The 26,214-nt window shown below is 48.4% G+C and overlaps 1 protein-coding gene across 2 annotated transcripts; it reads left to right on the forward strand.

The window, feature by feature from the left end:
* The first annotated feature begins 7,613 nt into the window (after positions 1-7,613).
* Positions 7,614-23,344, forward strand: LOC142582059 (uncharacterized). Of its 2 annotated transcripts, none has more exons than XM_075691480.1 (2): positions 7,614-7,860; positions 22,684-23,344. In XM_075691480.1, exons 1-2 carry the CDS (start codon positions 7,702-7,704, stop codon positions 22,963-22,965), a joined length of 441 nt encoding a protein of 146 aa, XP_075547595.1. In that variant the 5' UTR covers positions 7,614-7,701; the 3' UTR covers positions 22,966-23,344. The 2 variants fall into 2 exon arrangements, with proteins under 2 accessions (XP_075547595.1, XP_075547596.1); XM_075691481.1 differs by lacking the exon at positions 7,614-7,860 and adding an exon at positions 16,400-16,452.
* Positions 23,345-26,214: the final 2,870 nt, after the last annotated feature.

The following is a 26,214-nucleotide window of genomic DNA, read 5'->3' on the forward strand; positions in this document are numbered from 1 at the left end:
TAACAGGGAGTGGTAGTGGGGCGCCGACTAGTGCGGACGCGACAACATCGGCTCCCGATATCTTCAATGATTTCACGAGTTTATTCACCCCAAATCGACGTGTATTGCGTACCAGCGAAAGCAGCAAGTTACACGGATTCCGGGGATACCAGATTTATTTCGGTGGGTGGGCTCTTGCACAACATTTTCTGCGTTCGAATTTTCAACCTCGGCGTGCAAAGGCGGGCAGGCCTAGGCCTAACACCGCAAGTCATTTATTACCGCCATGGAAGTCGTCACCGGTGAGACGATATCGCCGGAAGAAGCGAATGACCCGGGCTGGATCGCGGCATATAACCGCAAACCCCGCAAGGGCAAGGCCAGTCAACCTCAAGGACCAAGTTCGTCAAGTACACGTGGCAGACGAAGGGACGGCGATCGCACCGCCGGACCGAACAGCGCATACCAGCGCCTCGTCGCCACCTCGAGACTCCCTCAGCTACCGAGGGACACGTTCCGTATCATCGTGAGACCCCGAGACGGTCTCAACGTGGCCAAATCCACACCCGTACAGGTTGAGCAAGCCCTCGCCATGGCGGCAGCCCTGGCTCCTCAAGACCTCACGGAAGACTCCATCTGCCCCAACGTAACTCAGAATATCTTCATCATCTGCACCCCCAGCGAACGTAATGCAAGAGCATACGCCACGGTGCAACAGATTCGCATGAAAGATACCACGTATCGGGTCGCAGTATATCCGGCACCACCCGATAACACCTGCAAAGGCGTAGTACGAGGGATTGACCTCGAGCTCACCGACTCCCAACTCCGAGAACTGATCGTCACGAAACGCAACCCCAACGCCTTGGAGGTGAAGAGAATAAAGAACACCACAGCCGCGACAATCCTTTTCCAAGGAATGCAAGTACCCAGCTACATCTACTGCGGAGCAAGCATTGTTCGGTGCACGCTCTTTCGCAGACACACGGAAGTTTGTTACAACTGTGGCAACATCGGTCACCGCGCGGATGTATGCCCTAACCCCAACACCAAGTGGTGCCGGAAGTGTGGCCTCAAAACGCCACCAGAAGATCACCAGTGTACTCCTCACTGCACCGTGTGCGGCGGACCACACCCAACCGCCGACAAGGACTGTAAACGGAAGTTTCAAGTCCCTTACATCGTGCGACAGAGACGCCGCCGCAGACGCAACCAACGCGGCCGCAGCCGCTCCCGAGGACCGAGCGGCGCCGGTCACAGCGAGTCGAGCGCAACCTCGGGAATTTCCGTAGCGACCACAAGGAGTCGCTCGGTCACGCCGACACCCGAGCGCCGCAGCGCCCTCCGCAGCAGCCGCTCCCGCTCCAGGGGACGACACAGCAACCGCTCCCGCTCCAGGGGGTGCCCTAAATCCGGCCACACAGAACTGACGTGGGCCGACCGAGTACGAGGGAAACAGCACCAGCAGCAGCAACGGGACGCCTCATCTACCAGACAGGTAACGCGGTCTTCATTGCCCGAGCATGAGAGCGAGATAGTAACAGCACTACGACAGGAACTAGCTGGTCTCCGAGCCACCATACAAGTGCTTACAGAGCAGCTTAATGACGCGAAACAGCAGATTCAAAGCCTTAAAGCTCCCAAACAAGCACCACCCCAAGAGACAAACGTAAAAGTAAGCACAGCCAAACGCAAACCCCCTCCGCTCCCTGAGACGGAAGAAGAGAGTCACGCACCGCAAGACACCCTAGGCGAAATTCTGCGCCTCACGCGAGAGAACCTAGAAAGTATTCCTACCCTGGCAAACCGTGTAGAGGTGGTCGAAAACAAAGTCGCCATAAAAATTAAAAACAAAGCTAGTCAGCCACAACAGATGGACACGACGACGCACCCTTCACCACCAATAAATCCCCCGCAAAACCATCATGGCTAACACGACACGGGATACCTTAGAAATTTGGCAGTGGAATTGCGCTAGCTACGCGAAACGCAAATCCTCGCTGCAACAGTACCTCAAAATTCAACCCAAAAAGCCGCACGTAATACTATTACAAGAAACTATGCGAAACCCTCACGCTCGCAGGGTACAGCCCCATCTCCCAAAGAGGAGGGGACGCCAGGAGAGGCATCGCCACGCTCGTTAATAGAAAATTCGCGCACATCGTTCATAACGTCCTACCGGAAAACAGTCGCATCGAGGCGATCCTAATCGAGCTTGTACCTAACCGACTCTTAAAACAAAGCATTTTTGTACTAAACGTCTACAGCTCCCCCACGCACTACAAACAATCCTTCCACGCGATCCTTACTAAAGTCACATCATTGGCACGAAACTCACCGCTCATTATCGCAGGTGACTTCAACGCTCCCCACCCGTCGTGGGGTTACCCCATAATCAAGCCGAGCGGCAACAACCTCTCGCGCGCAATAGACGACCTGTCCCTCACCCTGGTGACGGACCACAGGTTTCCCACCAGATTGGGTACGTCGACGCGACGCGACACTACGCCGGACCTCACGTTACTCCGCAATGTAGACAACTATACATGGACGAATACGCAAGAGAACCTGGGCAGCGATCACTTCGTCATACGCACAGAAATACCAAACACGACCGCCCCACCCCGATCTTTCACCCTCACAGACTGGGACACCTTCCGTAGGTTACGGAAGGAAGACACGAACACGTACGACTCCTTCGCGGAACTCCTCTCTGCGATAAAGGGCGACGTAACTAGAGCCACGAAAACCATACAAACGGAACTGGAGGTCCCAAGGGTTGACCCTCACCTCGCTCACTTACTCGAGGTCAAGGCCTCGATACTTACGCGATGGAGAAAGCAACGTCTAAACAGACGACTGCGCAAACGCATCGCGAACCTCAACCAAGACATCGACCAATACTGTACGGAACTCACACGACTCCAATGGCACGAACTCTGTTCGGCGGTCGACGGCCGCATGCGGACCGGAGGTAAGTGGAACCTCCTGAAACGCATGTTAGACGACAGCCAAACGAAGGATAATCAAGGCCACGCGCTAGACCGACTTTTACACTCACATAAAGAGAAAGGGGGAACGGAGGAGTCTTTCGTGGAAGAAATTGCCAAACGATACCTTCCATTAGGCGACGCTCACCCCAACGATTACCCGAGCATAAAGTGCGAATCCACTCCCGAGCTAGACGCTGCCTTCACGGAAGCAGAAGTCCGAGAGGCGCTACACAACCTAAACAGCAGGTCGGCCTCAGGACCGGACGGGGTAACCAACCGCATGTTACGTAACTTAGACGACCAATCCATTACATTACTCACGAAAGATATCAACCACGTGTGGGAAACAGGAGAGGTACCAACGCAATGGCGCACTGCCACGGTGGTCCTCATTCCCAAACCCGGCAAACCCCTTAACCTGGACAACTTACGACCCATCTCTCTTACTTCATGCGTGGGTAAAGTGGCGGAGCACGTCATTCACAACCGAGTGTCACGCTACATTGAGGAACACGAACTCCTCCCATACAACATGGTAGGGTTTCGACCCCACCTATCCACTCAGGATGTTATGTTACTCCTAAAGAGACCGATCTTCGACGTTAAAACAAGAGACGTTCGAGGCATCCTCGCCCTCGATCTCACGAAAGCATTCGATACCGTCTCGCATCGCTTCGTACTGGAGTCTGTTGCAGGCCTCGGCCTCGGCCAGAGATTTCAGGAGTACGTACGCTCCTTCCTGAAAGACAGAGAAGCCCGACTGCGAGTCTTAGAACTAAAGTCGGACCCTTACACGCTGGGCTCCGTCGGAACACCTCAAGGCTCAGTCATCTCTCCATTACTATTTAATATAGTGATGAAGGGACTCGCAGACAAACTACGAGACATCCCGAACGTAAACTGCGCTTTATACGCAGATGACATCACCATTTGGAGCCCGGGAGGCTCCTTGGCAGACATGGAGCAGGCATTACAGTCTGCCCTAGATGCCACGGAAGACTACCTACTAGACACAGGCATGAAACTATCCTCCAAGAAATCGGAACTCTTACTATTTCGCAAGTCTTGCCAAGGAGTCCGCTACCTAACACCTCTAGACGAACTTCCGATAGCACTACACACAAGAGACGGACAACAGATTCCGCGAATCGACCACATACGCATTCTTGGGCTTCTAATCGAAGCCACCGGATGCCACGGACACACTATCAAACATTTAACCGCCAAAACCGAAAACATGATCAGACTCATCCACAGAGTCTCGGGGCGCAGAAAGGGTCTCTGCGAGGATAACCTTTTGCGCGTATACCACGCATTCCTTATGAGCCACATTAATTACGTCGCCTCTGCCCACAACTGGACGAAAATAGAAAAGACGAAACTAAACACACTCATTCGCAAGAGCATCAAACAGGTCTTGGGCATTCCACAAAGAGCAAGTACATCAAAGGTTGACCAGCTAGGCATGCACAACAACATCGACGAAGTGATCGAGGCTCAGACTATGGCGCAAATACTACGCCTATCCTCATCCAAAGCCGGTAGACTAATCCTAAACGAAGCTAATATCTCCCCATCTCCCTATTTCGAGCATGCGATTACCCTACCGAGCGAAATTAGAGACAACTACAAGGTCTCACCATTTCCTAGAAACGTCCACCCACAACACAACGTGGGCAGGCGCCGGGCCCGCGCCCGCGCGATTCTCGATCGCACCGAGGCGGATCGTGACGCCACCGCATTTGTGGATGCGGCCCAGTACTGCAACACATCCACTTTCGCGATAGCAGTCGTGGACGGTAACGGAACCTTACGATCATCCGCATCGGTTAACACGACCACCCGCGCTGAAGCAGAACAGATAGCCGTAGCCATCGCCATGGCAGACCCCACATTTACTCATGTCCTCACGGACTCGCGTGCCGCAATTCGGGCCTACGAAAGCGGCAACGTATGTAAAGAAGTGGCGCACATACTACTAGCGAGCTCAAAGGAGAGCAAACGACGCCTCTCCTGGTTCCCCGCTCACATGGGGAAAGACATTCACCCGCGGAAACCAAACCTCAATGAAACGGCCCACGACCGTGCGCGAGAACTTGCCCGCCGCGACGGTCCTACGGCCTCAGAGGGGCTGGACATTCAGTTTAATGACCCGCTACTCACTTATCACGAAATCACCTCATACTATCGAAAAGGCAGAATGAAATATCCGCTCCCGCACTCCAAACTCGAACGCGCGCAGGCGGCCGCGTTTCGAATGCTACAAACGGACTTGTATCCTTCACGAGGCCTACTGAGTCACTATAACTCAGACATCCCGGCAAATTGCCCAGACTGCCAAGACCTCTATTGCTCACTCTCGCACATGCTATGGCAATGTACCGCGTTACCAAAGGGCCCTCTCTCTAGTGAGCCCGAATGGGAAGCGGCCCTCAAAAGCCCGGACCTCAAACTCCAGCTCAAGGCCGTCCAGAGGGCCCAAGAACTGGCGGAGCGTCACCACGTTCCCGTCCCGACTTGGGCGTCGCCTACGGTTTCGGCCCGAGGAGCTCCCCGCATGGGATCTCTAACGGCTTAAAACTCCTCAGGACCTCACTGAAGTTCTTGACTGACTGACTTTTGTAACATTTACCCACCTTGCGAGCTTCAGAAGAACAGATTTGTCGTATAGGTTGCCCTGTGTTGAATTGTCGATTGAGTTAGGATCGCTGTGCCATCTACGAGCCTCCAGCTTATCTCAGCTTGTAGAGCCACCACCACGGTAACACCTCTGTCTCGTGTTTGGTGTCCGGACTACGGTGATCTTTTTTTTCCATGCGAAGCTGCGCTCCAAAGAAGCCTCGTAGGTTGCCTATGTAACTCGGTTGAATCACTATTATCCCTTTAAATTAAAATTTCTTCATTTGCGAAGTTTCGCAACATTGATTAGGGTATTTCTTTATGAACCAGTAGATAGCACTGTCGAATGATTTCACTGGTATAATAAATCATTGACCATGACATATTACGACAATATTTTAGCCCTGTCGAACAAGGAGCGAGAGGAGACGTAAACACGAAGCGAATAGTCATGTGTAGTCATGTTATAACACTTCTAATGCCAACACGCCCGACATAGAGGAGTATATTGTGATAAGTAAAATTTTGAATCCATGCGGCATTTGCAGCCACAGGCACGAAGCTCATTCAAATAGCGGTACATTCCGCTGTTACAAACTTTGCGTGATTATGCGTTCGAATTTTTTCTAGCAAGCAAACCAGCTGATTCTGATGTGCAAGAAGTTAATTTAAAAAATTGTGTTTTCTTTATATATTTCAATACCCTAAATACCAAGAGGGTATTACATAGGGGGAGGATTATTATACACTCATAAGGTACAACGAAGTTACTGGCACCAAGTAAAATTACAATTATAGTAAGTGCAATATAAAGGGAGCATTTACAAATCAAAGCAGAAGATTACTACCGATGTCTCACAATCAAGAGGTATACCATACAAAATATCGATTTCAAGCATATCGACGGGATTAGGGTTACTGAATGTCGACTAGATCCAGATGCATCAGCAATTCTATCTTAAAGAATGACACATCAGTAAGAATACCTATTTGTCCTGGCAGATCATTCCACTCTTTTACTGTCAACACAAATGGCGAGTTCCGATATTTCAATCGGTCATGATCTCTTCGCGAAGATATATCATGCGCCAGGAGAACGTTCCTAGTTGGAAAATCTCTATTGCTGTAGTACATCGAGTCAAAAAATGGTAAAAGAGATATCCTGCGTCGTGTGTCAAGATTAGAATGACTAAGCCTTCGCTTCAACGCTGTTACACTTTGTAAGATGAATATGCTTATACAATAAACCTGGCTGCCCTGCTCTGCACCGATTTAAGCTGGCTTGAAAGATCAGTGCTATGTGGATGCCATACTAAGGAAGCGTTTTCTAATGCTGACCTAATCGGTGTTGATTATGCATTTAGCTTCGTTTCAGCGTTGGCAGCCGACAAACGACGTTTAAATACTAGAAATTATATTGTTAGCTCTGTCATTAATGTAAATTAAGAACAGAAGCGGCCCTAAGACTGACCCCTGTGGCACGCCCGATGTCATCGAAGTACAGCTAGAAATGTGTTGTCTAATCTTGACGTGTTGAAACCGACCGCTCAAGAATTCTTCAATCCAATACGTAGTATTATCGTCAAATTGCAGCTTGCGAACCTTGTTGTTTAATCTGTGGGGCACCTGATCAAAAGCTTTCGAGAAATCCACAAATATGGCATCAATATAGGGCAAACCGTGCATGAAGTCATGAAGGTCGGTTACAAGTTCCAATACTGTGTTTCGCAGGATCTTTGGCGTCTAAATCCGTGTTGTTGATCAAGCAGCAGATTGTTATCGTTTAGGTAGGATATTATGTGCGTCTAAATGATATGTTCTAACAGTTTACAGCAAACCGAGGTCAGCGAGATTGGTCTATAATTGTTGGGACACGTGGGACGCCTGACTCGAATACTGGAATGTCGTTTGCTATTTTCCAATCGTCGAGAAGACATGACGGTTGTAGAGGGCGCTACGCGCCATTCGTTCTATATATGTGTTTGTGGAATAAAGGTGGGAGCATTCGTTCGGCCAAGCGGCTCCGAGTCACTTCTGTAGAGGCGGCTAGCGTCTGTCAGCACCCCGCATTGTACATGGAGTCGGAAGTAGTCGCCATTCGCTCTCTCTAATGGCGAACAAGCCGGACGCTGTGTTTTCCGGGGTACCTGGACTCCAGCAGCCATCGAGCTTCGACTTCGCCGACCCAAGTGCATGGTCTACCTGGATTGAGCAGTTCGAGGACTGTGCCTACGCTACAGGATTGCACCAAGCTACCGACGAGGTTCGGGTACGAACGCTTCTTTATTGCATGGGTGTTCAAGGTCGACGCGTGCTGGCGTCTTTCAACTTGGCCGAAGAAGTTCAGTCGTACAGCGTTGTTAAAAGCAAGTTCACCTCGTATTTCGCGCACCCGCGAAACGAAGTTCAGGAGCGTTATCGTTTTCACAAGCGGACGCAGCAAGAAGACGAGAGCGTCAATGCCTTTTATTCCGCGTTGCCAAACATGGTAAAAAGATGCAACTACGGCTCAGCGTCCATTGAGGACAGGCTCGTTCGAGACCGATTTATTGTTGGTCTGCAGGATAGCAGGTTATCGGACCAACTCTGCCGTACTTCTGACTTGACGCTCGACAAAACGCTTCTGCATGCACGGCTGCACGAAGATCATCATCATCATCAGCCTGGCTACGCCCACTGCAGGGCAAAGGCCTCTCCCATACTTCTCCGACAACCCCGGTCGTGTACTAATTGTGGCCATGCCGGGCCTGCAAACTTCTTAATCTCATCCACCCACCTAACTTTCTGCCGCCCCCTGCTGCGCTTCCCTTCCCTTGGGATCCAGTTCGTAACCCTAATGACCATCCGTTATCTTCCCTCCTCATTAAATGTCCTGTCCATGCCCATTACTTTTTCTTGATTTCAACTAAGATGTCATTAACTCGCGCTTGTTCCCTAACCCAATCTGCTCGTTTCTTATCCATTAACGTTACACTTATCATTCTTCTTTCTATAGCTCGTTGCGTCGTCCTCAATTTGAGTAGAACCCTTTTCTGAAGCCTCCAGGTTTCTGCCCGGTAGGTGAGTACTGGTAAGACACAGCTATTATACACTTTCCTCTTGAGGGATAATGGCAACCTGCTGTTCATGATCTCAGAATGCCTGCCAAACGCACTCCAGCCCATTCTTATTCTTCTGATTATTTCCGTCTCATGATCCGGATCCGCCGTCACTACCTGCCCTAAGTAGATGTATTTTTTACCACTTTCAGTGCTTCGCTACCTATTGTAAATTGCTGTTCTCTTCCGAGACTGTTAAACATTACTTTAGCTTTCTGCAGATTAATTTTTAGAACTACTCTTCTGCTTTGCCTCTGCAGGTCAGTGAGCATGCATTGCAGTTGGTCCCCTGAGTTACTAAGCAAGGCAATATCATCAGCGAATCGCAAGTTACTAAGGTATTCTCCATTAACTTTTATCCGCAATTCTTCCCAATCCAGGTCTCTGAATACCTCCTGTAAACACGCTGTGAATAGCATTGGAGATATTGTACCTCCCTGCCTGGCGCCTTTCTTTATTGGGATTTTGTTGCTTGCTTTATGGAGGACTACGGTGGCTGTGGAGCCGCTATATATATCTTTCAGTACTTTTGCATACGGCTCGTCTACACCCTGATTCTGTAATGCCTCCATGACTGCTGAGGTCTCGACAGAATCAAACGCTTTCTCGTAATCAATGAAAGCTATATATAAGGGTTGGTAACATTCCGCACATTTCTCTATCACCTGATTGATAGTCTGAATATGATCTATTGTTGAGTAGCCTTTACGGAATCCTGCCTGCTCCTTTGCTTGACAGAAGTCTAAGGTGTTCCTGATTCTATTTGCGATTACCTTAGTAAATAGTTTGTAGGCAACGGACAGTAAGCTGATCGGTATATAATTTTTCAAGTCTTTGGCGTGCCCTTTCTTATGGATTAGGATTATGTTAGCGTTCTTCCAAGATTCCGGTAGGCTCGAGGTCATGAGGCATTGCGTATACAGGGTGGCCAGTTTCTCTAGAACAATCTGTCCACCATCCTTCAACAAATCTGTTTTTACCTGATCCTCCCCAGCTGCCTTCCCCCTTTGCATATCTCCCAAGGCTTTCTTTACTTCTTCCGGCGTTACCTTTGGGATTTCGAATTCCTCTAGACTATTTTCTCTTCCATTATCGTCGTGGGGGCCACTGGTACTGTATAAATCTCTATAGAACTCCTCAGCCACTTGAACTATCTCATCCATATTAGTAATGATATTGCCGGCTTTGTCTCTTAACGTATACATCTGATTCTTGCCAATTCCTAGTTTGTTCGTTAATGCAATAGAATTACTGTATGTTACCAGCTATATTCTTATTAATCAGGAATCCGACTCCTAGTTCTCTCCTCTCCGCTAAGCCCCGGTAGCACAGGACGTGCCCACTCTTTAGCACTGTATATGCTTCTTTTGGCCTCCTAACTTCACTGAGCCCTATTATATCCCATTTACTGCCCTCTAATTCCTCCAACAGCACTGCTAGACTCGCCTCACTAGGTAACGTTCTAGCGTTAAACGTTGCCAGGTTCATATTCCAATGGCGGTCTGTGCGGAGCCAGTGATTCTTAGCACCCTCTGCTGCGTCGCAGGTCTGACCACCGCCGTGGTCAGTTGCTTCGCAGCTGCTGGGGACTGAGGGCCGGGGTTTGATTGTTGTGTTCATATAGGCGGTTGTGGCCAAGTACTGCACCAGGGTGGCCAATCCTTCTCTGGTGAGGGAGTGCGTTACCGGTTCTGGTCACCGGGATCAGGCCACATTCCAGGCCTGTTTGTGCAATTTTATCAACACGCGGATTTTTTTTTAATCCTGTGGAAAATTGCCAGCACCGGGATTCGAACCGCGGATCCCTTGCGCGCGAGGCGGGTGTTCTACCTCTACGCCACCACTGCACGCGGTGGCGGTGACGGTGGCGGAACGAGAAAAACGTGAACGAGAAAGCCAGTTATCTGGGCCAGTCGCCGTTGATGTAGCGAAATACAGGCCAACGAGAAGGCCGTCACGTAATCAAGCGTCGGCAGCAAGAGAAACGCTCCTCGCCGGCGCGCACAGATCGTGTCACTTCTGCGGACGAGATGAGCATCAGCGGAAATTTTGTCCTGCCAACAAAGCTGTTTGCAAGTTTTGCAAAAAGAAAGGACACTTCGAAGCAGTTTGCTTAGCCAAACAGCGCTCGCAAAGCCGACAGTCACATGCCATCGAGATGCATGCTGTCAAGAGCAGTCAAGAGGCAAAGGCTAAGTTTGTTTGGGTCCACGTGAGTGGAGTCCCACTCAAATTCAAGGTCGACTCAGGAGGAGAAGTTACCGTCATTCCAAGCACTTTTTCAGGAGTACCGTCGCGGCTCGAAAAACCGGAGCGTGTTCTCACCGGTCCAGGAAATTGCCCTTTGAAAGTAACATGCCAATTCACAGCTACGTTGGAGTGGAAGAGCCGCACCTGGGGGGGGATGTACAGTCAGTGTACGTCATGCCTTCGCAAGTCCACACCTCTACTAGGCTACCCTGCTATCCTCGCATTGTGAGTAATGAAGTTCACCGACGCCGCACAGCGACCTGAAAAGCAAGCTAGCTCTGCAAGCGACGCAACCCCTGGCAAGGACATCTTCGAAGGGCTTGGTCCTGTAGGGAAGGAGTACACTATTCGACTCAAGCCAAATGCCAGGCCATTTGCTCTCAGTGTACCTCGCTGAATTCCCATTCCTCTGTACAACCAGGTAAAGGAGGAGCTGGACCAGATGGAAAAACAAGGTGCCATCAGGCGCATTACCGAGCCGACGCCATGGTGCGCCGGTCTGGTCGCAGTACCGAAGGCATCAGGCGGAATCCGAATATGTGTGGACTTAGCGAAGCTCAACAAGGAAGTTCTCCGTGAAACGCATGTGCTTCCAACGGTCGAATGGGTACTCGGGCAACTGGGCGACGCCAAAGCGTTCTCAAAGCTCGACACGACAGCAGAATTTCACCAAGTGCGATTGTCCCGAGAATGCCAAGAGTATACCACATTCATCACACCATTTGGACGCTACTGCTACTGTCGTCTACCTTTTGGCTTGACTTCAGCACCGGAATATTTTCAGAGAGAAATGGCTCGAATTCTGGAGGGGCAACCAAACGTCGTCAACATGATAGATGACATTCTGGCTTTTGGCAAAGACCGAGAAAAGCACGACAAGCGACTTGTGGAGGTTCTTGAACGTCTAAAGACAGCCGGAGTTAAACTCAACACGTCAAAATGCTGCTTCGGTCAAGACAAAGCAGAGTTTCTGGGTGTGGTGATCGACGCCAACAGTATCTCGCCAAGTCCCAGCAAACTCGAGGCACTGCGCAACTTGGAGCCACCTAAGGACGTCGCCGGGGTTAGGTGATTCCTCGGCATGGCTAAACATATTGGCCGCTTCCTGCCCAACCTTTCGCAAGCAACCGCCCCTATTCGCGCCTTGCTATGTGAGAAAAATGCATGATACCCTGAAGTCATCTACATGCGAAGCACGAACCCTGAGGCGGTCATCAATGCAGTCAAAAACATTTTTGCTCGTTTTGACATTCCCGCCGTAGTACGAAGTGATAATGGACCGCAATTTGCTTCACGAGCCTTTGGAGCTTTTGCGAAGTACTATGGCTTCCAACAGATCACCTCAAGTACAAACGCGCCTCTAGGCCCTTGTGTTTCAAGGGCTCCGGCGAGGCAGCAGTGCTCCAAATAATTTTACCATCTTATATATTTTATATTTTGCATCATTCTTCTACGATGGATTTTAATGTTCATAGTATTCGTCATTAGTCATCGCCATAATTTTATAGCACGTAGATTTTACGCACTTTACAGCGACAATTTTTAGGCCAGTTTACAGCCAAGGCACATCTCCATAATACATCGTCAACATCACCACTTGTCATGGCGCTCTTTGGCCAACCATTAAACACCACATATCATCATCATCATCAAGTACAAACTACCCGCAGTCAAATGGGGAAGTGGAAAGGATGGTGCGTACGATCAAAGAGTTGTTAGCGAAAGCAGACGATCCTTTTTTGGCTCTTCTGTCGTGCAGAGACACTGCAGGCGTCACAGGGTTGAGCCCAGCGCAGCTACTGTTGGGTCGCAGCTTACGCACCAGGCTTCCCAAGACAGTAGACCGCCTGGAACCGAAGTGGCCTGCGCCAGACGATGTGAAGTGCCAAGACGAAGAGGTGAGAGGGCGGCAGAAGAAAGACTTCGATCGCCGTCATGCTGCGACCGTACGTCCTCCGCTGCAACCGGGTGATACGGTGTGGGTTCGAGACATCAAGGATACGGCGTCTGTTCTCAGCCCAGCCTCCAAGCCGCGCTCGTACGTCGTCGAAACACCCAACGCGGTACTTGTGCGTAATAGGATACATCTAGTGCCCTATTCAGATACAACGATGAGCCAGCTCGGAGTGAAAACCGTGAGGAGCACGAAGAGCAGACCACGGCAACAGCAACACCGCAAGTTTCCAAAGATTGTAGAGTGAGAGTCACCAGGTTTGGTCGTCGGGTCAACACTCCGAGAAGACTTGACTTATGAAATGTTTGGTGTTTCTTGTGTGCATATCTCGGGGGAGAGATGTAGAGGGCGCTACGCGCCATGCGTTCTATATATGTGTTTGTGGAATAAAGGTGGGAGAATTCGTTCGGTCAAGGGGCTCCGAGTCACTTGGGGAGACGCGACTAGCGTCTGTCAACACCCCGCATCGTACAACGGTTGCAAAGACTACTGGAATATGAGTGCTAATAGAGTAGTTGACATGTGGCACGTTAGCTTGAGTAGGTTATTGCTGATGCCGTCAGGCCCTGGGCTCCTATGCTGCGGCATTATTCTGCTTCTGAAGGTTGTACTGAGAGTGCCACAGGTAAATACGGGTGAAGGGTCGTCCAGAAGTATTTCAACAATATGCCCACAGTTAAAGCGAAACTGGAGAGTCCGTCGAATTCAATAAGACGCTGCAGGTAAAATTTGGGGGGGGGGGGATTTCTCACTTAGGAGCGATGTAATCGTCGATTAAAATTGCGGCGTCGCTCCGCCCCCCGTCGTGCGCGGCGCGCTGCTGCTGACGATGATGCGAGCAGAGACCGGAAACCATGGCGTAATGACGCCAGCACTGGTGTTCCGTTCCTTCGCAGTCTCCGCGACCGTGCCTGACCGTGCTTGTTTCTGCGTACGTGCAATCATAATTTGTTCCGCTCGATCATGCATTCCTTTGTTTGTGTGTATGTAGAGCGGTAGTTGACGTGCGCAGCATCAATTGAAGTGGTGGGCCGATCATGCCGGCGTTCTGTGCTGCCTACGGTGACACGAACACCAGCGGCCGCGACGATGTTCCGATGTTCCGTTACTTCCCGCAAGACAAGAAGCTTTCACCTAAGCGGGAGGCTGCTGGAAATCGAAAGAATTTCAAGCGCTCAAGAACAATAGTGATGTACTCTAACCACTTTCGTGGCGACGATTACTACCAGAGGTTATCAATAATACGTGAATGAGTGAGAGTACGACTTGCTCCTAGCAGGCTTTCTAAACGCAATGCGAACAGGTCGGGGCAACGAACACAAGGATGCGGGCGGACGGATGGTAACTGGTCTTACAAGACCTTATGAACACACAAACTCGTCCAAACCTGGATTTTGATTTACTGCTAGCTCCTGTGTTAGCATGTTGAAAGGAAGATGCATGTTTATCTGCCAGCCTTGACGCAGGTTTTGTCGCAAACCGCCGTTAATTTTCTATTCACACGTGTGTTGTGAAACAGCCTACATGGAGCTACCATAACCCAGCGCAAGTGTAAAGTTTGCATGTGTTTGAAAGCCAGTGCACGCCAGGGCGCTACCCTTCTCTCGCACACAGATTTGCCCTTCTCTCGCACACAGAAAGAAACCGGGCGTCTCACGTAGCCGACGGAATTGGCCGCCTTTACGTCTCCGGTTACGAGTGGCGTGCGGATGGCGCGCTGATGAAGGTCACTACACGTGCTGCAAGAGCCGGAAAACTTTTTCCCGCATGTAAACCGTCTGTGTAGATTGGCGACCGCTTTGGGGCAGTGCACAATGCCGACGATCGCATCCCCGCTTACGTTCCACGAGGCGGCAAGTAGGAACATAACAGTACAGTTGTTTACCCGGAAACAAACTCACTGGATCGCTGAATGCAGCTTTGCAAAAAACATACTCACCAAAGAACATTTCTAACACGAAGAGATGCTAACACTTCGCTTTCGTTCCCGTCAAAACCACTGCTTGCTACCAGCATCTTTTGCTTCTTCAAGAGGCCGGCTCCTCGCAATCGGCTCGTAAATGTAAGGAGCAACACCGAACTCCTTACAGAAACGCAAGCTCTCGAAATTTACTATTACCGTCTCAGCAAAACAACAGCGCCAAACCACCTTTCGCCATGCTTCATGTGTAGCGGCAGTTGTCGGCTCGGAAGGAAGGAAGGAAATCAACTTTATTCGAGGTCCAGCAGGCCACGAGAGCTCTGGGCTTTCATGGAGTGGGCGTCTCCCACGACGGATCCGGAAGGTTGAATTTCCTGGCGGCGTCGTGGACCTGCTGGGTGGCCCAGAGTTGGGGAGCTAGTTCTTCGCTCCGGATTGCAGCTTCAAACTTGCGCTTGTCCTGTTCGCAGTTTATGTGAGCTTGCGAGCACGGCCAGAGTAAATGATAGACGTTAAGGGATGTATTGCAATTGGTGCAATAAGATTTGTCGTAGAGCTCGGGCATGTAATGGTGTAGTCTGTTTTGCGTGTAGTATGTGTTTGTTTGTAGCATTCTGAGTGTAACCGCTTGAGCTCCAGTGAGCGTGCGGTGTGACGTGCTATACTCTCTACGTTGTAGGTAGTATTGTTGACGTCACGAAGCGCCTCACCAATCACAGGCGCAAACGAGGCGGGCGTGCTGCCCCGAGTGTGCTGCTACAATTTTCGTCGAAAGAAAGTCCGTTTGCGCTTTCTTTCGCTCAATTTCGATGCGATATACGAGTTCGGAAAGCTGGAAACCATTACGTACAGCTCTTCACTCATTTTGTTCTGGAAAACCCTTCAGCTTCCCTTTAACATGCAATGATAACACAGCATACGAGCGTTTTTTTATTCTGCCCCCATAAGAGTGATACGGTAGTTTCTCCTTGAAGCCGTACTTTTTTTGTTGTATTTTTAGTGCACATATCTTTTCATGGAGTACATATACCATTGAAGCCATACTAAACTAACATGCGAAAACGAGAAAGTAAATATTTATGCGTGCTCCATTATCTGTAACCTTATTTAACCCTTTTAACCCTCTCACTTTTCCAACTTCCTCCTTAAAATCATACGATAGATGCATGGCCTGAATGCTCAGTCGTATAACATGCCCTTGCACAGTCCCCGATCTTGGAGGTCATTATGTGCGGTACCTTCCGCGTGAATCGTGCATAAAATATACAAAACAATTTTACCAGAAAGACAATGCTGTTTGTGTTTCTGCTTCATCAGACATCTGAGTTACACGAAATGCACCACATAGGACGGATCATTTGCAGCGTGGGATTCATATGCTCATAATTATTTTTGTTTAAAAAGTCGTATCCCTGAATTGTGACTAGGGGAGCAAGGGCTTCTGCTATTTTTACGAAGCTCTACATATCTAAACTTTTTCAAGTAAAAACAGACAAAAATTATAAAAAGAATTATTGTTTATTACATTGGGCACACGCTCTTATTTGGAGCATACAATATCATTTATGAGAAAGACGACGAAGAAGAGGCGTAACGAAGGTAAGCACAAACGCAATGGATCCAGCCTGGGAAGTGGCGGTGAGTTCTCCAGATTTGCTTCTTACTTTCTACATTGCCTTCTCTTCACACCAGTACAGGGTAGCTAATTGGCATTTAAAGCTTTATTTTCCCTTCCTTCGAATTTCCATTGTGTTGCTGCTGCTGCTACTGCTACTTATGTCGCTGCTTTGCATTCCGCGTCAGGTGGTGGTTCACAGCATGTATATACATGACAGGTAGGAGCGCGGAACAAAGCAAAGGAGAAGCGAGAAATTCGTTTCGACCTTCCCATCTTATCGCCACAATACCCTCTCGACTACTGTAATTATTCGTGACCCCGCACAAAAGCATAGCCGAACTGCAACGCTTACCTTTCTACTTACGTGCAACGGTCAAGATGGGAGATAGATGCAGTGGTCAACAGAAAGTAGAGAGAGAAGGGTGTGAATGGGTGGAACCGACGCAGTCACAAAGTGAGTGAAGAACCGCATCGTCATTTCTTACTCGTATAAATGGGGGAGGGCGGGAGAGGGAAAATGTGACGTAAGGCAACGAAGCGAAACTTCCAGAGAAGGCAGCAGTTGCGGACAAACTGGATAAATTTAAAATTAATTTGCGTGCTGTGGTACGTTTGCACCATTTCTGAAAAAGAAACGCCGTGCAATGTTGCCACGTGGACGACTCACGAAGGGCGAGTGGATGCAAAGCCGCATTAAAGCACCGCAGCGTCTTGACCACGCTACGTAACCGGCCGTCCGACAAATTATCACTTCTGTACCGCCATGGTAGTTTTGTGGCAACGGCGTCGTTCGAGGTTGCGGGTTCGAACCCGACCGTGGCAGTCACATTTCTACGGGGCTGTAATACACAAATACCGTTGTACTGAAAATTAGGCGCATATTAAACAATCCCAGGTGATTAAGATTAAAATGGTGGCCCCCACTGCTACTTGCCTCATATTCAGACTGTGGGTCTTGCATATAAAGCCTAAGAATTTAAGTAACGTTTACTACTTCTGCGACGATGAGTCGTGCCGTGGAGGCAATGGCAGTGCTAAACTTCTTTCAGGATATAAACAATGGTGCACAATAAGGCCTCCGGAAAACAAATCTGGTTGTGTGTTCTGTGTGCTACGTGGACATACACAAAAGGTACGTAAGGTTTAACATCAACTATAGCCGCTCTTCTTTTGCACTAAACGCTGATGAATCTACCCATTCGCCATCAACACTACCGTCAATCACCGTCAATAAGCGCGAACAGCAAGGGAAACTTCACTTACATCAATTCTCACAGTGCGTACGATCCGCATAATTTATTTTCTAGGTAGCCTTAATGGCTTTCTTTCTTTCTTTCTTTCATTTCTCTCTCTCTCTATCTCCCTCTCCTTAGATTTGCTGAAATTGGTATTTAGCTTGTTACAGCAATATAAAGTTGTTTAAAGCAAGATGAATGGGCTCACTTTTGATGAAGAGCCGTGTTCCCAGCTTTCTGCAAATGCATTCGGGAGAAGATGTCAGAACCTGTTGATGAAAGAGCAGATCATAGGCAGGTAGACAGCTGCTATTGTTGCGTAAAATGTATTCACTAAGCTCAGGCATAAGCTTATTTCCAGCAGAAGTAGGCTGATGCGTAGAAGGGAGGGGGACGAGATGATTATAAAAGCTGCATAGTGGCTGCTTGACAGATCGCGCCTACTGAAGAAAGAACAGTTCATCTTTGCCTCAAGACGTTTCATAGTATTAATAATTGGCTATGCTCGTGATGAGAGCGGAAATACCATTTCTTAAATAGCATTTCCGCGAATTACTGCACAGTGTATTTATGATTTTGCATTGGAATGTCTAGATATGCGAGATCGGGCATTTTACCTGCGTGTCTGTTACCTTAAAGAATACCGTATCGCGTGACGCTTGGAATAACACTAGGCTCTGTTTGTGGGGTTTCCTCTACTCTTTCTTTTTAAGTTTAAAGTTTCTTAAAGGTTAAATTGAAGTTTTATGTCTAAACGGTTATGCAGAATTTATTAAATCTTGCACATTGCACATACTTTTAGCCAATTGAAGAGGACGTTCTACATTGTCTGGTAGATCTTAGTTCGTGGCCCTGACCATCACTGTATTTTCGTAGTGGTGATGCTGAAATAAATAGTAATAGAATGGGTGATGTAAATAGCGAAAAACAACATCATTTGATGCCAATTTGATACATTCACCATTTCTATGTAGCCTGCGCGACCAGGAAGAAAACATTTTCAGACAAACGTGGTGATTAGGCGCTGTGATTTCTTGCACTTCACTCATGTCAGTGGCTTTTCAGGGCTGTTGCAGCTGAGAAATGCGATAACTTAACTTGGCAGCCTTGCAGAATCACTTACCATAAATCGACGCCGCTAAGCACAGGCTTAAAACTCTGTGCCTGTTACATTGCACATGAATGTGCGCTTCGTTTTCGTTTTGCTTTCGGCTCCTGTTTCCCCGTAACTACAGCTGTACGCTATACAGACAATAATACCTCGATAGTACTGCTTGGTATCCGTATCTACGTTTTTCTTAATATATATATATATATATATATATATATATATATGAAGTCAGGTTTTCTGCCATTTCCATTATGCGTATGATTTATTTTCTGTGGTAAGTCACATCTAAAGCGCGCAAGGAAGTGTAGCACGTTGAAATCTACGGCACCCTTCAAATGCATGGGTCCACCGTGACGCTATACTTGATTAAGGGTGCAGCTATGTACATTCGTGCGGTTTCAGAAGAAAATGAAGGATATGTGTATACTTTTGTTCGTTGACATCGGTGTTCGTCGTGCGTTTCGTATAAGTTGCTTTCATGCTTAGCGCAGCCCTACATTATCGTCCTGCTTTTATAGATGTCGATATATGCTGTGTGGAGATTTAAAAACTTGAGCTACAGAAAATTGCATAATACCGCATACGACTACACTCTTGTGATATTTGATTGAACAACTGAAGAGAGATTTCTAAATTTCCTTTCTTATACTTAGGCAAAATGTATACGGTAGACGCTCACTGAAATCTTCACTGTGTTCCTTCGTAAAGCTACTAAGACGAGCCTGCCGCACGGCAAAGCACCTGGCTAACTCGAAAGAAGTAACGTCTTCTGAAATTTAGCCTCATCGAAAATCACTGGGCGAAGCCTTTTCTGGCTTATGTTTTGGCTACAAAAATGTATTAGCCGCAACAGCACTCAAACATGAATATTTCTCCAGCATGACCCATGCATCATGTGCAGTGAAGTGAAGCAAAACACACAGAACAACAAAAGTACGGGATCAGGTGGTGTGCATTACTTTGTTCATACCTGCCAGCCCAACAGTCCGCCCATTCGAGGCAGGCATTTTTCGCACGCCGCATAGTAAAGCGAGTACGCGAGGAACATTAGGACGCGGTTCCGCAGCACTACAAACAGTATTTGTCATTCTCTCTCAAGGCGCTCAAAGTTGCCTTCATGAGCCCCTCTGTTACCTATGCCGCACGTTCATTCCGTGGTATCGGCTTCCAGTCTGAAACAGAACATTACGCTGTGCACTGCCGCAGTTGTCCTGCGGGCCAACCACAGTGACTTGACGTCGTAATCTTTTTCAATTTCGCAATTTTTTTTATCTTCCGAGCGAGACAAGAGTTTATATCAACAATCATCAGTTTAGCCAGAGGGAAGCAAGCGCTGCCGTTGGTCAGATGCCATTCAGGTGGTTCACTTCGTCAAGAAGGTGTAGGCTATGATGAGCGAGGACCCTGAGATGCTAATTGTTGCCGATAATTTGAAGTGGCAGAGTCAACTACCAAGCCTTGAGTGCACGATGTCATTTCGCACCAGTCCTAACGATTCGCTTGCTCCTACAGTGCCTGGGCGACGCAAGACAGACTGGCCGTGAAATTCTGCTGCCACGTCGCCCTCCACGTGGCATTATATATAGTTCGCCCTATAAAGCTGCTACGCTGCTATTTATTAGGGGCGTCACTGAGAGGACGGCTAACAAACAGCCGCGCAACGCTAAAATCTCGCTAAGGTTTACAATTGCGAAATAACTTTCCAAGATCAACAAACACTATTTGATTAGAGAATGCAGGGGTTATCGGACCCAACTTTAGTCAAAATTGAGGGTAGATACGTTTTTTGTCAACAGTCTGAAGAATAGCAATAAAAAGAGACAATGCGAAAATATTTAAATCAAATATGCAGATTCTACGATGAAATGTTGCTCTTCCTGGTGAAGTCGTTATTATCTTTTCAAATGCGTTGCGCACCCGGTAGCTGTTATGTATAGCTTTTTTTCTGTGCTCGCATTTCTGCAACATTTAAATGTGTCTGTTGGGGCAACAAATTGACTGATGTAATGTACCGGCAGTGCCTCATAATCAAATCGTGGTTTTGGCACGTCGAACCACAGAATTCTATTCAATTGAATTAATCTACTGACCCAAAGCAAAATAAATGTTGTGTGTCGAAAAAAGGACAGAATACCCTTTCTGATCGGAATACTGTAGAAGAAGGTTCTCGGCTATTTCCTCACTTTACCTTCCACTTCTAGATTTACATACACTATAGTGCTGAAAGGCCAGCACGCTATTTCATAGAAACTATAGTACGTGTAATCTACTGCTAAACATAAGCTGTAGCTCCATCTCAAGAAATTAACGTAGTTTAGTAAACGCGAACCGTATACTATTGCGGCGTTTGCATAGCCAAAAATGAATTCCATTTAGTTTCCTAGATTACGGGATCAAAGTTCGGAACTGGCCAAACGCGGTCAGTCTGTCTTTAATTCTTCTAGCTGGAAGATTTTAGAGCCAATGGGCCGAATTCACGAACCTTTCTGCTCGAAAGTCTTCATTGCCATTGTCTGACCGCCTTCGCTGATTATATAGGTAAGCCAATTTATGCATCATATAGTATTAACCACCGCTACAAGCTTGTCGTCCTTTTGCGACAGCGTTGAGGGCTTTATGTCGCATAAAATCCGGTGTCGGCTTCTCGCGTCGTGTAGCGAGAAGTCATTCCGACCCACAACCACGCAGGCCCTCCGCGTCGCTCAGAGGCTTTACTGAACTAATTCCTCAAAGTAAGATGCGCCAGAAAAATCGTAAAGTACATCCTAAACACAAGCTACAGACATGATTGCGTCGGATTCTAATTTGAATATATCAGAAAACATAATTCTGTTATGCGAAAATTGAACACAACCGCCTTTGCCAGCGTTTCTACCATTCATAGAGCAGCGCGCTGTTCTCGATTTCTCGCAACACCACCATCCAGATGCCGCTCGCCTCCTCGCATTCTCGGCCAACGCAAGAGGCCGCGTTTCTGCCAGAAAACCCGCCCGCTCACCTTCGTACATAGCGTTCGCCGCCAGCGTTTCGCGGTAAACATTACGTTTGCATAACCTGCAGTTGCCGGGAAGCGTGAGAAGCCGTAAGGGACCTTTGAGTGCCATCGCCTTCCACTCTTAAAAGTGAAGCTTAAGCCTCCTCCAAATTTTGTTTCACATTAATTTGTGTTTTCCTTCATTCATTCAACAAACAGCCAATGAATGAAACCACAAGCCTACCTATGTCGTCACCAACCTCAGCGCGTCCACATTTAAATCTGGCATTGATTCTATGCACTAACCGCTAATGACCCGTACTTCTTTTTCTTTCGGCACTACTCCTGTAATGCCCTCAGACATTAAAGGTACTGAGATATATAAATAGATGTGTCCAGCATCTTAACTGGCAGGATGTTTCTTTTTTCGAGCAATTCTAGCGCAATGGCATTTTCATGGAATAGGGGGCTATCTGTTGCCCAAACGCTGCGTCATCTTCAGATCAATAAGGAGCGATGTGTGCCGGTGCTCGGTCAAGTCAAGAGGGCGCTTTGTACTGTGCAAGAGGCGTGCTGCGGATATGTAAGTCAGGGTTGCTGAATTAATATTAATAATGGGGTTTTACATGCCAAAACCACTTTCTGATTATGATGCACGCCGTAGTGGAGGACTCCAGCAGTTTCGACCACCTGGGGTTCTTTAACGTGCACCTAAATTTAAGTATACGGGTGTTTTCGCATTTCGCCCCCATCGAAATGCGGCCGCCGTGGCCGGGATTCGATCCCGCGACCTCGTGTTCAGCAGCCCAACACCATAGCCACTGAGCAACCACGGCGGGTAAGGGTTGCTGAATCGCTGGGAGCGATATGAACAGAGTCCTCTATATTAAAGCTTTCTTCCCTCTCACCAAATCTTCTTTCTTTCCCGCAGGCATTCCGGCGACAAAATAGACCAGCCAAGGATCTCCCTCACAAGGTCACAGTGAGCGGCAAGCCATCGGTCACGCGCCGGTGGTGGAGTCACGAGCTACCCTGGATAGTGGTGGCACTGGGCACACTGCTCGTGCTACTCGTGCTCACCGTGTACAGCCTGATGCCGACTCGATCCGCGCGATACATCGTCTTGACAGGAGACGATTGGCGTCGAAACCCTTCGGCAATGTCGGCTTGGCAACAGAAAGACCACCGCACCGCAGACGCCGACCTCTCGTGAAGCACAGTGTTGTTTCGTTTCCTGGTGCACCACCGACAAGCGGACCATCTGCAGCCCGTCGGCAGATGCCGTCGCTTTAGGCACCGTATCTACTCGTTTTCTACTTAACTCTGGCGTGACGGAAATACAAGAGCCGTCCATCGAAAACAAACGCAGCAACGAATTTCTTTTTTTTTGTAATCTATAGCCCTTGCTACCTTCCTTGTTGGCATTGCGGGAAGCAGCAGCTGCGTGGAATTTCGCTGTGCCGAAGCTTCACACACACGACTTTTGCATGAAGTCATCAGCAGAAATATGATATAGAAATTACTCTGTGCAAATGTAAGTTTACAACTGCGTGGCTAAGCAATAAAAGGCTAACCCAAATTTTTAAAACATTTCTCTGTAGAAATGTCTAAAGTGGCCATGTTGAGGCGTTTCACACCAATCTGACATACAGCGTTATTTTGTATGACATTTGTAGAACCTTCGTAAGAACGAGGAATTTCATATCGGATTAAACTTTTCTATTACATATGCCGCTGTATATACTGTAACAGATGCAGCTTAGAGTATTTCGATATTTAATAAAAAGCGAAGCTTTCTTTGTATATAACATTGCCTGAGTCGGTCGGTCGGTCGGGCTGTCTGTCGGTCGGTCGCTGGTCGGATTTTTGCCCAGTAGATTCGCATTCACTTAAAAAAAAAAGTGAAGTGCATCGGTGGAGGCATTCGATTCTCCGACCACAAGCGCAGCGGCCCCGTGTTTTAAATAGGCCAAAACCGCATTTTTCTAGAGCTCAGCACTCAGGCGCCCCTTGCTGCGGCCAGTTTCGGCGTCGTACCTCTTAATCTAGCAAATGAGCGCAACAAAGCAGGAGTGCTCAGCGGAGCTCAGCGGGCGATGACATACGGCGAGAATGAAGCAAGCGCGACAAAGAAAGCGAAGGGGGTGGATGCAGCAGCCATCAGGCGGAGAACAGAGAAGGAGGGTATGGGGAAAGAGCGAGAAGAAAAGGCAGTGCGGCGCAAGACGGACTAGGGCGACGATGAACACGAGATGCTGCCAGAGTAGAGCACGTCGTTAGGGTGTCCTCCATGCGCCTGCTCTCCACCGCTGAGCCCTCGGGGGCGCGCGCATCTAGGCATTCTTAAAGCCCCTTAAACTTCGTAAAGTAGCGCCACGCTTTGAAGTATGCCGCTTCTTTTTCGCGAGCTCCGGCTGAGGCTGACGCCGCATCGCTATTGGCTTAGTGGCATCACGTGGGCCCTCGCGCCGGCTTCGTTTGCTTACAGTCGCGCTTCAGCGCCATTTTCGTTTGATAGCGTCTACGGAGTGGTGACGAGCGCTGACGAGCGCATGTTTGCGCCGTTTCTCTTTGCGAACGCCTTGAACAAAGTTTTGTGGCAAGTGCGACGTCGCTTCACGGCATTTTCGATCACCATAACCTGCTGCGCCTTCGTATGCGAAAATAGTTTCAGAAAAGATAAGAAGCGCTACTCGATACCGTCTGGTAATCGCTACGGGTTAAGAAGAAAGACAGGGTTTCATCTAATTGGGAGGGAGAACTTCAGACCAACATTCTCCACACGACAATACGAGCTAATGGCGAGCCTCTCATATTATGGTCCTACGCGACGTGTACCTTGCTTGTATAAGCAGTGTGCGTTCGTATTTGGTGCGCTTAATCGTATTGTACGCAAGCAGGCTTGAATTTGCGGGCACGCGAGGCTGCTTGCGAAAACATAATTACGATACCGTCACTATTCAGCGCATTCCTTTTGATAAAATTTGAGGCTCGAGCGTGAAGACTCCTCTCAGGAAAGCAACTCTCTGCATTTTGTGGTTACTATCTAGGCTTGTTTGCCTAGCCTAAAATAGCTTTGTTTGCCTCTTTTGCTCACGCTCGTCATTGGCGCTGGGCCGGAGGATTTGCGATACAAACGAAAAGTGTACGTGCACCCCCGAAACCGCGTTCGCCACCGAACGACAGCATCATAAGTCTTTGAGACGTACGTGTTAATTCGTGTCAGCTTTAAACTGTGTCTAGGTTAATATGCAGTCGTGGAGCACTCACAAAGAAAACGTGCTGTCGCTCCTTCACTCAATTGTTTAGTCGCCGTTCGTTTAGTCGTTCGCTTACACGCGTTTGTTCATCTGTTAGCTCGTTCGACCACTATGTCTGCGAGCCACACGTAATTAGACAACAAATGGTGCCTCAACGTGAACGACTGCATCATTTCACTTACTGCAATTTCAGCCGCGCCATAGGGCGGAAATTCTTTGCGCGGTCATCAATTCACTAAAATCCTATCGCAAATGTTATTTCGGAGCGAGCGCAACCGTCCTCAATGCATGCACCTTAGTGCAACTCGGTTCGCGACAAGGACATCACATCGTGGACGGATGAGCTAACCCACGATGAAATATTATTCGTGATGAGTCACTAACCTGAAAAAAATAATGCGCCCGTTTGAACCTGAATGAAGTGCTGTTACCGCATTCCCGCTTCGCGAACGAATACTAAAAACCTGATTTCATTTTCTATTTACGCAGAATCCCGGCTCGACGATCGGCTACGCGTATTCCTGTCGACTTTCAGGCACGATAATCATAAAGCACGATCGCCCACCTCTGAGCCTTTGCCTGTGCTTAGAAGAGTGGCAAGCACGCATGTTGGCGGCTCTGTAGCTTGTAATACTCTTAAGAACCTTCAGAGCAGCGATGGTTCTTGCCCTCTGTCGGCCTTTGTACGTGCCGCGAACTTACATGGTAAGGATGGCACGCATTATTTAGGCTAGTGAAGGCTTGCTGTAGGTCAGAATGTTGGCATTCGATTGTAAATGTGATATTTACAACCATTTGCAACAATATATTGCTACACGCACTTGACAAATGTTGCGTACCTTATTATAGCGCACGCGATACATTCGGAGCTGTCATGGCATAGCGTTAGCGCTCGTTCAGATACTTAAATAAATAGTTATCAAAACAGGAAACAGCTGCCGTCCCTGAATTTGTATAACCGTCCGGATAGAAATTATGTGCTCTACACTAAGCTACTCGCAGCTAGAAAGCCAACGCCAACGCTTAAAGCACGCCACCTTGCTGTACGTGCCTTCACTCTGCGAAAAGTCATCTGCTACGCTCGAGCAGTATAGGCGGCGCCACGGTCGAGGAGGAAGCATAGAGATTTCTCTATGGAGGAAGCGTGAAAAAGAGCAGAAACGAGGAGGAGTGAAGACGGAGGAGGAGAATACCGCTACTTT

The sequence above is a fragment of the Dermacentor variabilis genome, chromosome 5, assembly GCF_050947875.1.
Source record: "Dermacentor variabilis isolate Ectoservices chromosome 5, ASM5094787v1, whole genome shotgun sequence".
Lineage (NCBI taxonomy): Eukaryota > Metazoa > Arthropoda > Arachnida > Ixodida > Ixodidae > Dermacentor > Dermacentor variabilis.

Excerpts from the sequence above, each read along its gene's own strand:
- LOC142582059 (XM_075691480.1), top strand. The coding sequence starts at position 7,702 with ATGGCGAACAAGCCGGACGCTGTGTTTTCCGGGGTACCTGGACTCCAG. Across the intron at positions 7,861-22,683 it reads AAGCTACCGACGAGGTTCGG|GCATTCCGGCGACAAAATAG; the intron begins GTACGAACGCTT and ends TCTTTCCCGCAG.